This window comes from Erpetoichthys calabaricus, chromosome 10, assembly GCF_900747795.2.
Source record: "Erpetoichthys calabaricus chromosome 10, fErpCal1.3, whole genome shotgun sequence".
NCBI classification, from domain to species: Eukaryota; Metazoa; Chordata; class Cladistia; order Polypteriformes; family Polypteridae; genus Erpetoichthys; species Erpetoichthys calabaricus.
The window spans coordinates 21,033,762-21,046,812 of record NC_041403.2 but is presented as its reverse complement, the minus strand read 5'-3'; the positions used below and the strand labels follow the sequence as shown (position 1 = coordinate 21,046,812).

The following is a 13,051-nucleotide window of genomic DNA, read 5'->3' as shown; positions in this document are numbered from 1 at the left end:
AAGGCCTACACTTCTAAGGTTAATAACACTCTGTTTCATTTAATTTGTTAATTGTCATTTTCTTGCCATTCATTATCACTGGAATTTACCACTTTCTATAGTGTAATATTATCCAACTAGTACTTCAGAGGTTAACACAGTCTGTTCCAACTATGCTTTAAGACAGACAGACAGACAGACAGAGAGTTTTAAAGAAATCAACAGAAGTTGGAACACCTGTGCAAACTGTTTGCTTCACCATGCAAGGCTTCATTTACATCAACTGCTGCAGAACATCTATAGGTTGTAACCTTTTAGATGGTCAGTGAAGAAGGCCCTTTTGTAATATTCTGATATTTGCCCTTTTCACTTTTTTGCTAACCTAAGCTTTAAATTTAAACCTCTGGCAATTTACTAATTATCTTTGCACCATTTTAGGTCATTCACTGCATTTCAACTGATTAAATCTGAAGAAAAACTGGAATAACTGTGGTGTTCTAAAACTTTTGTCCAGTAGTGTAGAAATAAATGTTGTTGTTGTAGGCATCTCAGAGCTCTTATTGACCACTAGTGTTTGAGTGATGCCTGCCTGTCTGAGTAGGCAAAAATGTGTCTCTTTCAAGATATTTGTATGTAAACATTATTAAATAATTAATTAGATTAATCCTGCCGCAGTTATTAGAACTGTAAAATGTTATTAGCTTATTGACTTTGACCAAGTGGGTGGCACGGTGGTGCAGTGGTAGCACTGCTGCCTCGCAGTAGAGAGACCTGGGTTCGCTTCCTGGGTCCTCCCTGCTTGGAGTTTGCATGTTCTCCCTTTGTCTGTGTGGGTTTCCTCCCACAGTCCAAAGACACGTAGGTTAGGTGCATTGGCAATCCAAAATTGTCCCTAGTGTGTGCTTGGTGTGTGGGTGTGTGTGTGCCCTGCCCAGGATTTGTTCCTGCCCTGCACCCTGTGTTGGCTGGGTTTGGCTCCAGCAGACCCCCATGACCTTGTGTTAGGATATAGCGGGTTGGACAAAGACTGACTGACTGACTGACTTACTTTGACCAAAATGGCTCAAACAGAATTATCTATATAGAAATAACGACGGTTTCTGCTGCACATTCGTTCCCAAATACATTTTTTCTAGATAGAAAAACAAAACATTGGCCCGAAATATTTTACTGCTAAAATCACAACTTTAAACAAGGAAACACACGTGCTGGACAATTATTTTTCCTGCAAAATTTGACACATCAGTGTTCTTCGTTCTGCTTAGGTTGAGGTTAAGAATAAAAAGCAGTACACAACACACACTGACAGCAATGGAAACCAGGACTTAATGCAAAGTAGGAAACTAACCTCACACGGAAAAAATCAATTTTGTTTGTTATTTCAGGGCCAGGACCGCCAACCGATAGTCTAGTCTTTTTTTTTTTTTTTTTGATCTTTATTTCGCCTTATACAATTTCTTGTATTAGGAATTTGGTAGTTTTCGCATACTCCTTGGGGTCAGAGCACAGGGTCAGCCACTGTATAGCGCCCCTCGAGCAATTACAGGTTAAGGGCCTTGCTCAAGGGCCCAGCAGAGCAGTGGCCTTTTTGGCAGTGACGGGGATTCGAACCGGCAACCTTCGGGATACCAGCGCAGCTCCTTAGCCTCAGAGCCACCACTCCGCCCTGTAGTCTTAACCTTCTGTTATGTACTGTACATTTTATTTGTGTTTTACAATAAACATCTAGCACATTGACAATACATACAAATTCATCTTCTAACCTCATACCACTAATTGATTTATAAACTGTGTTATAACAGTGCAATAAAGAATGGCATTATATTGAGTTACTGTAAATTGACACATGAATCCTACCTGATTTCCTTCTTTGAAGCTGAGGCCAAAGTCAATTAACTTAAAGCACTCATCATCAGCACTCCATAGGATATTTCTGGGCTTAATGTCAGCATGAACATAGTGTCCTCGATGTAGGAAGAAAAGTGCCTCAAGAATGTCCCTGGCCAAATGCTGAATCATCCACATTGAGTGACCATGACTCTTGGACCGAAGCAGCAGCTCTGAGACACTCACATCAAGTAATTCCAGTAAAAGGCAGTTAGTGGATAAGTGTGGACCAGAATAATTAGTAAACGTGCCATATAAGGTGACTAGAAAATAAGACAAAAAACAGAAAACACAATCAGTATTCATTCATTTCTTCCTTCTTCAGAACTGCATCAAATATATTTAAGGCTGATTTATACATGGAGAAAATCAGTATTAAAAACATGTGAGTGGTGCAATGGTTAGTGCTACTGCTGCCTCTCAGCACCAGAGCAATGGATTCTACAACCAGGGTGACTGTGTGCAGTCTGTGTGGGTCCTTCCTCTTTGTCATGGGTTTGGCACACATTCCAAAAGGGGACAGGTTAGGTTGACTGCCAGTTCTCAAATGGTTTGCTATAACTGTGTATCAGTTATAATGTGCTGGCATTCCAGCCAAGGTTAGGTCCTGACTTGAGTGCAACATTCAATGGATATTGTTCAGATACATTAACATCGCTTGATAAAAATAACTTTATGGATTCTTTTTGTGAATTTTACTTTGAGTTGTCAGTTTAGAATATACAAATTCAAGTTTACTGTCATGAGACCAAAGTGCAAGGAAAAGCTTATTGGCATGCTATAGATAGGCTATCCCCTTGCTAAGACTGAATGCAATCCAACGTGGAAAATACATAAAACTTCAGTGTATATTCATGTTGAGCATTTAATTTTGGCATGGCATTTTTTTTCTCATGTCATAATTAAAAAGAAATCAAATAATTCATTGCTTTTCAAATCGGCACACAATGGAGTGCACTCCGTTTCTTTCCGCTACCATGCATTAATCGTGACAAAACTAAATTTAATCAAATTACCAATGAGCATAATGAGGCTTGGGCAAGAGACATTGCAGGGGTGTCAAACCCCGGGCCTGGAGGGCCACAGTGGCTGCAGGTTTTCATTCTAACCCTTTTCCTAATCAGTGACCAGTTTTCACTGCTAATTAACTTCTTTTTCCCTTCATTTTAATAACCCTGTTTTTAAGGATTCAGTCCTCTGAATTTCTTTTCTTCATTCAATGACAGCCAAACAGAAATGAGACATGAAATGAGCCAACAGATGACCAGCTAAACTGAGATTTCAAACTGCAACCAATTTCACTCCAATCACTTTCTTAATGAGAAGCCAATTCTTGTTGTTAATTAAAGCCATTATTTAATTCCACGGCTTGTTGCTGCTCTCATTTTGCCACAGCAGACATTGCCAAAACTGTTGATTTTCTGTTTTTTCTAAAAACACTGTCAAAATGTTTTGGTGACCTGAGAGATCAACTTTACGAGACACTCACCTTTTCTTTATTTTCAGATATTGTGCGATGGGCACAGGTGAGCTGGTCAGGAGTCGACTTGTTTTGTGTCTCATTATTATTTGGCTGCTAATTAAGGAAAAAGAAACAACAAAGGAGCCTGAGTCAAGTAAATTAAAATGAAGGCAACAGACGTTAATTAGCAGCAAAAACTGGTCACTAATTAAGAAGATGGTTAGAATGAAAACCTGCAGCCACTGCGGCCCTCCAGTACCGGAGTTCGACACCCATGCAGAACATGACTGTATACTCTCAATCAGCATCAGATGCATTTTTTAAAATATGTACAGGGCTGGATTAACCATTAAGCAAAATAAGCATGTGCTTAGGGCATCAAGGCAAGGAAATTTTCCATTGCCAGATTAACTATGGGCCATAGGGTGCAAAACTGCAAATGGTGCAGCTGAACCAGGTTCCACAAAAAGGGGTTCCTACATTAAACGAAAAAATTATGTATACAATCATAAAAATATTAATAAAATAGTAATAATAAAGGGTAGTATATACATATCAATTTTAATATTAATCTTTATATATAACTAGCCATGTGCGCCCAACTACGTTGCACGTGTTAAAGTTGTCTGTGAAGGGCTCCCTGTTTAAACGTGGCTGCCAGTTATGAACTGGGCCTTTCGTCGCACAGCATTATGATTTTTTTATAAGGGAAACAAAATTACACAACAAAACCCTTGGACATTGATTCGATAGGAACGGCCTACTCGGAATCACTGTCCGAATAGTAATTATGTGGAGGCGCATTTCTGCTTCTCTCCGTTCACAGTCCGTCTCATTTTCATGACGCTGTCGTTTCCTCTCACGATCTCTTCTCAACCTTTCTCCAATCTCGCAGGTTGCTTTGTGGCAATCCAAAGAGTAAGGAAGAACCAATGCTTCTTTCTTGGACTCCAAACGCCGACTGATGGACAATCACAGAAGTGTGTCCGACTTATATACTCTGACTGCAGACTCCAAGAAGCGGGTGAACATTCGATTTGGACGAAGTGCTGCCAACGACGGTCGATAGAAACTCAAAAAACCACAGTCTCGACAACGAAGCAGGTGTCGACGCCAGATCTAAACACAAAGCACGGTGTCGACGCCAGATCTAAACACAAAGATTGGTATTGAGTGTTTGTAAACAAAAGTAACAACCAGGGTGTTGTGTATTCAGCCAGTACAAACAGCACGTAGTCTCCTTTAGTTCAATCCTCTTTAATCACCACACTCCAACCTCATCCAACGATCCTCCTCCTCACTTCCTCCATCACTACTGCCCTCTACTGAACACAGCAGGAACACCACACAAGGCAATGTCAGGGGAACATGAATTCGCGAACAAAGAAAGATCAAGATCCAAATGAAGATTATATATAAAGATATGTTACCGTGGCTGTTTGTTTGTCTGTCCAGGATTTTAAATCACCTGTAGCTCGCAAACCATTTGAACTATTGACCTGAAATTTGGTACACATATACTACGTGACGTCTACTGTCCGCTTTCAGGGTGATGTTTGACCTCCAAGGTTATTCCTCTTTTTATCTTATTTGATTTTAGAATCAACTCTCGGCAGTGCACAGCAGGGCGGTCGTGCGGTGCATGTAAATGGGCACCATTCCCATCCCTACCACCTTCGCCGTCACTTCCCCTACCTTTTCATATCCTAAATCATTCTTGAGACAGATTGAAGACTTAGGTTCCAGTTTAAGTTAAAAATTAAAGAAAACATAAGTAATTGCAACACAAACACTGACTTAATCAGTTTTAATGCGAAAAGATGGTGACGAAAGAAGAGAACAAGCGGGCCGCTAGGGTGGAGAACAAAAGAGCTGCTCAGAAAGCAGCAAGCACATCAGCCTCTGAGCAAATGAATGCTAAACGTACAGAGAAAGAGGAGGAAAACTAGCAATGCTCAAGTCAAGTATATTCACTGCACATTCTCATGCAGTGTGCCGTTAATGATTAATATACATTACTCTTGGGAATACAACAAAATTAGAATCTGGTAACCGCCACACCACGTAATCATTCTGGTCTTGGTCATGTCGCCTGTCCTGTTCCGTTATCCACTAAGAGTGAGTGCATCATCTCATACATACAGGGGCACCAAAATCTTTTAAGCGCTTTAAGTGCCACTAAAGGTCTTAATCCTTGCCCTGAATATGCAAATATTACAATGAGCACACAGACAGGAGAAACACAGGATGTGCAGTTTGACATCTTAGCCAAATCACTTGCACTGTATGTATGAATGTTATTAGGGGGCACATTAGCTGTGTTTTTTTATCTTGGTTTTTTAGGTTACATTTTTCATTACATGTTTCTGGAGTTCTGTTACATACTAATACGCATACTTGTAGGAGGGATACAAAAGCAGTTGTGAACTTCTATCATTCAGTTTCGTTTAACCTGTTGTCTACTCTGACTTTTGTTAATTTGACATTATTGGATTACAGTTAAGAGAGCAAATCCAAACATGACAAAAGAGAGTTAAGCAAATGTACGCATTCAATGATTCTTATTTACGAATGTGGCCTTAATTCACTCGAACATCTTCTCGTGATCTTTTTTTATGTAAAACTTTTCCAGGTTTAAAAAAAAAAAGAAGGCGACTCACAAAAGAACAGATGGCAGCCAGAGTGTAGTGGTCAATCTATTCGGCGATGTCACCCTGGGGGTGGGTACGTTTCTGGACACCGGGGGGCGACGTCAGTGTTACCGCCCCTATGTTTTTCCACATAGATCTGTTTTTTTGTTTCCGTCTATGTTTCTAGGTTTTTGTATCCAGAGTGGGCAATCCTCCGAATACCAGTCCCAAATTATTTAACAACTGTTTTCCTATCGAGTGGACAATACTACACTGAAAGCCGCGAAAAAAACATTTATTGCAAGACAATAAGATGTATTTCCAATATTTTGTATTAATTCCAGCACAACAGCTGCAACGTCTCTTAGTGGTAACGGTTCATACGGAGACTATAGAAGGGTTGTGGATGCTGGCGAAGCGGAAGCTGCGCTACCAAAGCGGTACAAGCCGTGGACTGTTCGCCAGTTACTTGTCGACCTTTCAGTGGCGCAACTGCCACAAACGCAATCTTTTCGGCAATTATATGCATTTGCTCAGCGATAACTACAACATTTAGTTGCTCCGATAGGAAAACAGTTGTTAAATAATTTGGGACCGGTATTCGGAGGATTGCCCCAGAGTGTCTTTTCATTACAATTATATATTTCTTTTAGCACAATTCTTGAACTATAGTTTCTTACATAAATTTTTTGTTTCATACATCGTAACAAAAACATATCAACTCTGTGCATCTCTAAAATGTAATTGCCTGACCAAATTAACTTGGTGATTGTGATTGGTGACATGTGCCTTGACGTCACATCCTGCATTGTGCACATGCCTTAATGTCAGTCAGTCATGTGCTAATAGCAAAAGAGGTCATTAAATATCAACTTCTACACTTTAAAGTCACCAAAATCTGTCATCAAGGACCTTAAGAGGACAATGCCATAAACAATGTTGTGAGAAACTGAAAAAGTACAAACAGGAAAAGTTAAAGTTGTTGATTTGAGTGAGGACGAGTCATGTTTAATGTTCTGCTCCCAAGCTTGAATTTGACATTTCCTGTTTATCAGGAATATAAGAAGAGTTTTTTTGACACTTAGCTTTATTTGGCGGACATGTGCTGCTGTTGTATTTCATTAAAAATTACTTGCATACAGTATTACACGTGGCTATGTTTTCTGTGTTTATTTGATTAAATTATCTGCTTTTCTTAAAAGTTTGAGTAGCAACACTGGGCGCCGTTAATGCAACTCGAGCGGCGCTCGCTCCGGAAAGTCCGATTTATTTACACCGAGGGGCTCCGCCGGACCTCCAAGTCAAGCAATACTGGCTGACCGCTGAGGACATCTTTTATCTAACTAAGCCAATGTACAAAAAAGGTGGGACGTCCCCTGCTATTGATGCTAGCAAGACGAAAACAGACGCTGTCATCGAATTCGATATTCCGCAGCCAGCTCTGTCAGCCGTACGTGCCGAAAGATGGCGCTACGTTTCAATTCCGTTATAACGAATTATTTTTTCACTCTCAAAACACTTCGTTCTAACGGAAGGTTGACCTGTATTTTAAACTGTTAAAGATGACAAAAGTCCGGGCATTTTGCAAATACCCAAGTCGATACACTGCAAAACCCATGCTATTCGTTTGCTGTACAGGAATACACCCGGAAAGCTGGGATTAACTTTTAAGATGAACGATTTAAAATATTTTACTACAAATGTAGCCAGAGCTAATCTGCTAGGTAGCTTGAGCAACATAATTTACGTGTACAACGGATATAACCATTCCTAACAAGAGAACAGTTATTCGTTTTGTTAAAGAGTTTATTAAGTGTGTAAATCAGTAAACAATACTTAAGAGATTTCGTTTTGTTAAGTTTTTCAGAATGGGGGGATTTTCACTGTAAAACCCGACAACGCTGCCACCCACCCCAGCGCCACATTTTCCCTTCGTTTACCGATATTCCGGTGGCCCTTAAGCTCCTCCAGCACGGCCTGCTCCTTAAGAAAGCCGTAATCTCCGCCCTGAGCGCTGCTCTCGAACTCTTTCACGGCTGCCGAGGCCACTCCCGAGGACACCTTGTGCACCGAGGCGGACACCCCCCGGCCCAGCCTGCACTGCACGTCCCAGAACTGCCCAAATGCCTGGAACACTGCCGGGGTCTCCTCAGAAGCGGTGAGCGTATCCAGACCCTGCAGGTATCCGCCTGCCAATCCTCGATAGCAGGCCATGGAGAACTAGGTTTGCGGTGGACGGCTCCCTTTAGCGGGTCGGCGACATAAAACAATGAAATCACTTCAGAAAAGACGAAAGCGCTTCGCCTGGCGTGCGTCTGCCTTCGCGTCTACATTTTGCAGCAGCTTGTCTCGCTCCATTCGCCAAGTGAAGTGCGCATCCCACAGACAGCCTGGGAGGTGAATCGGGAAAGTTGCAGCTGCATATTTCGCCGGGACTTTAAAAAAAATATTAGGTGAAGAAATAAACAGAAGTACGTTCATTGATACGATAATCAGATGGAATTAAATTATGTGCAAAAACACGAAAAACTCAGCCTCGTCATCCTCCAAAGAAGGGCTGCACAGACTCGCTTGCTTTCTTTTTCGTTTTTTTTTTTTGTTATCTTTTTTTTGCCGACGGAAACGGGTCTGTTTTTCTTCCAGTGCCACCACAATATTTAGTTTCTATCACCACCTACTGTTCCGGAGGATTTTCTTCTACTCCTTATCGAGTATAACTGCTCCAACTCGAAGTGTAGTATATCGCCACCTACTGCCGTGGAGGGTAAAGTACAAGACAAGAATTCAATCCCAAATCCGTTTAAATTAATTCAGTTACTACCCCGTACGCGTTCTTTATCCTTTCCTTTACTTGTACAATTTTCTTTCACTCGGATTATTTTTTTATACATTTAGTGACTGGTGGACAGCCTGTAAATAAGCCAGCTACAATAGCTGGGCATTAACTGGAAAAGCCCATTCAATTATTGGCGTTGGAGCCAGAGGAAAAAATAAACAAAAAACATGTTTAGAACTTTTGTGAACACAAGCAGTAACGGAACCAACTCAAGAAAAAGGTAACATGATAATAATAATAATAATAATAATTCTTTACATTTATATAGCACCTTTCTCACCACTCAAAGCGCTGTCCATGCCCCACCACCACTTCCGTTTCAGGGGGAGCTCTTCTGCATTTTTTGCCGTCCTGCCTGCCTGCCCACAGCATCTGTGTGCATAGTAATGCTGGAGCCTTTTACTTTTTTTCTTAAGTTAATCATTAAGTATAAAATGAAAAATGCTGTAATTTCTGTTAATTAATATGTGATTTAATTAATTATAACTAATACTGTTACCTAGTGGCTTCTCTGTCTGCCTATTATATACTGCTTTCCTGATCTGCCTATTATACATGGCCTTCCCCGTCTATTTATCTGTCTATGTAGTGCCTTGTACATCTACCTCTACTCTCACTGCCTGCGTGCAGCGTCTTTTGATTAATATATGATTTCATGTATTTTTTTTGCTAAATTGCTGAATTAAAAATTATATATAGAGAGAGTATATAAAAAAATATAACAGTATTAGCTATATATTAGTTTTATGTCCAGTGCCTTCTCTGTCTGCCTATTATACAGTGAATTCCCTGTCTAGCTATCTGTTTATGCAGTGGTTTCACTGTCTGCCTATTATGTAGTGCCTTATATATCTGTCTGCCTGTCTGTCTGTCTATTATACAGTGCCTTTTCTTTCTTTATATCTGTCTGTCTGTCTGTCTATTATATAGTGCCTTTTCTATCTATCTATCTATCTATCTATCTATCTATCTATCTATCTATCTATCTATCTATCTATCTATCCCCTTGCCTGTTTTTTTCCCTGAGTTTTTTATCTGTCTGTCCTTCTGTCTGTCTGTCTGTCCATGGGACTACAGTTTCCACCATGCCTTCCGAGCATCATAATCCAGGGATGTTATCATCTATCATTTCAGGAGTGTAAATAACCTGAGTAAGTTACCTCCCCCGTCCTTCCATTGTACTGGCCAGCTGGTTAAAGACTTTTCTGTCCATTTCCTGGCGGCAGCAGGGACCCCACATCCAAACTGGTGAGCCGGCCTCCCATCCAAGGTAAGAAATATTGAACCAACCCTGCAGGCCCATGCCTGCCACCCATTACTATATATATATATATATATATATATATATATAAAAAATATACATACACTAAATGGCAGCCACCTGGGTTCGCTTCCCGGGTCCTCCCTGCGTGGAGTTTGCATGTTCTCCCCGTGTCTGCGTGGGTTTCCTCCGGGCATTCCAGTTTCCTCCCACAGTCCAAAGACATGCAGGTTAAGTGGATTGGTGATTCTAAATTGGCCCTAGTGTGTGCTTGGTGTGTGGGTGTGTTTGTGTGTGTGTCCTGCGGTGGGTTGGCACCCTGCCCGGGATTGGTTCCTGCCTTGTGCCCTGTGTTGGCTGGGATTCGCTCCAGCAGATCCCCGTGTCCCTGTGTTTTGATTCAGCGGGTTGGTAAATGGATGGATGGATAGATGGCAGCCTTCCTGGGTTAGGATTCCTACCCAGACATCTGCAGGGAATTTCGTTCTGTGGGACAGCCCTGTAGGGTTCCATGGGGGCCAACAGGGGAGCTGCTGTAATTCACAATCCCTACTTTCAGGGAATTCTGTTCAACCTGGAAGTGTTTCCAGTGGGCCATACCCTAGCACCAGAAGCACACCTGGGTCATAATTAAAAGGAGCCACTCAATCTCAGCCAGGAGATTCAGTTTCGGGAGAGGAGTTGGACAACACCAGGAGGAAGAAATGAAGGAAGTAAGTAAGGAATGGAGAAAGGAAAAGAGAAAAGGAAGAATTGTGTCTGTGCTTGTGATTTTGAATGCCCTTTGAAGATTTTTGACTCAATAAATCATTAGTTTGAACATTGGACATTGTAATATTGTGTCTGGGGTGCTGGCCACTGTATATATTATGCATGGGTGTCTAGGGACCACCTTCCTGGTGAGATGAGATGGAGCACTGGCATTAATGTTATCTTATCCTACGTCCTCCACAGCCAAGAAATACATCCAAGAAGGACATCTGACGCCACCCCACCACCCAAAGAAAGCTCCTCCACTTCTGGCCTCAGCTCCGGAAAGCCACCCCGTTCCCTGACACTGGTGAAGCAGAGAGCTCCCAAACATTTACTCCTGTGAATTGACTCAAGTATTGTTTGTTTTTTTTTTTTAGCCGTTTGTCGGCTGTCATTTTTGTGCATGTTAAAAAAGGATATCAGGGTGGTACCCCAAACTTTCCTTGGCATTTTAAGTTGTCTGCTTTCCCAGCCACGATTACAACAGATAAAGATAAACACACAGAGCCTATAAAAAGTATTCATCGCCTTGGAAGATTTGTTATTTTGTTTGTTATGCTCAGTGGACTTAATTTGACTTTTTTGACATTGATCAACAGAAAAGGCTTAAACTGTGTCAAAGTGAAATCTCAGCTTTACAAAATAGTCTCAATTAATTACAAATATAAAACACAAAATAGCTGATGTCTAAATAAAAAAACATAAAATCAAAGTACATATGGAGGTTAAAAAGTCATTAAAAATGGATCCAATAAACAGAAGTTAAAGTCCAGAGACAGTTCTTTATTTTTTAAAAACACAATTCCCAGTGCTTCTAAAATCTGGTGTCTCTTCTGCTTATCCCATCTGGGCCTTGCAGCAAGACAAAGTGCCGCCCGACACGTGCAGTCAGCCATTGCGGGAGACACCGCCTAATGGGCTGCTCCTACTCCAAAGTGTCGTTCAGTAGGAGCACCCTCCTCAGCCCCATCAAGAACTAGCCTAATGCCCCATGGGGCTCACTCCTGACCACCTGGCTTCATTCAAAACAAAACAGGCGCTCCTGATCCTGCCTGTTGCTTTCTCTTTCCTTAAACTCCTTTGTCTTTTTTTGTCTCCTAGACTCTCAGCTCAGGTTCATTTTTTATCTGTGGGCACAGGTATGTGACTAACTTGACACTGAGACTCGATGGGGAACAGCTGAGTTAACTGCATGGGCATGCAATAAACACTGCCCAACTGAACTCCCCACAATCACGCAGTGGAGTGCAACACCCATGAGCCAGATTCTAGCCACACCACTTTTTAATAATTTATATACAATGGCACAATCTCTGTTAAAGCATTGTTGAGGTGTGGCCATTCCTAACCATTCATTCACTTGTCTATCCATCTATCTGTCAGTCCATCCAAAGAACCCATGTTTAGGGTTGGAGTCCTCCTGGGTAGCTTGCGGAACAGGAAGAAACCACTGACAGGGTGTTTAATACCATTAATGCCATCGATCTTTTATACGATTGACCATTCTATTCTGTTACATAGGCTAGAAAAATTATGTTGGCCTCTCAGGCTTCTCCTGTCCTTGCCTGGTTTAGTTCATATTTTTCAAATCGATTTCAGTACATATAGAAATGTTCTGTCAGCACTCTGTCATTCTACCCAGAAGTTAAATATGGTGCCCTGCGTGACTCAGTACTAGGACCTCTACTGTTTTTACTTTGCATGCTTTTATTGGAAACTATCACTGGAAAACATAACTTTAATTTTTACTCATATTCCGATGATACACAACTACAGTTGAAGTCAGAAATGTTCATAAACTTAGGGTGAATTCTTTAAAACTCACTTTATAACTGCTCCACAGATTTTATGCTCAGAAACTATAAATTTAACATTTCCTTTGCGCAGGGCAAAACTAATGTTTTCAAACAATGTTCACAGAGATAAAAGGAGCCACTCCGCCTTGCCTCGATGAGTCAGAGTTGGAGGCAGCAGGTGACACTTAACTAGTAGCAGAAGGAGGAAGAATCTGTTTATTTTGGCAAATAAAGATGTTTTATCTCAACAGTGAACTGAATTGTGTTGGATAAAGTTGTGTCTGTGGTTTGGGTCTCAGTGGCACCCTCTTGTGGTTACAATAGACAGATAGAAGGAGCACCATATAATTGATGGATATGAAAGGCACTATATAAAAGATAGATGTGAAAGGCACTATATACACTGTAGATAGATAGATAGATAGATAGATAGATAGATAGATAGAT

General features: G+C 41.1%; 2 protein-coding genes across 2 annotated transcripts in view; one reads left to right on the top strand and one right to left on the bottom strand.

Annotated features, from left to right (window-relative positions):
• Positions 1 to 8,727, bottom strand: part of uhmk1 (U2AF homology motif (UHM) kinase 1) — a 49,364-nt gene extending 40,637 nt beyond the window's left edge. The window contains exons 1-2 of the mRNA XM_028810996.2: positions 7,899 to 8,727; positions 1,837 to 2,129 (exon numbers count right to left, since the gene is read on the bottom strand). Of these exons, the coding sequence (XP_028666829.1) occupies positions 1,837 to 2,129; positions 7,899 to 8,172 (567 nt within the window). The 5' untranslated portion in view covers positions 8,173 to 8,727. The remainder of the gene's footprint in view (positions 1 to 1,836; positions 2,130 to 7,898) is intronic.
• uap1 (UDP-N-acetylglucosamine pyrophosphorylase 1) overlaps positions 1 to 13,051 on the top strand; it is a 411,004-nt gene that overhangs the window by 253,046 nt on the left and 144,907 nt on the right. The gene's annotated exons all lie outside the window — the stretch shown is intronic.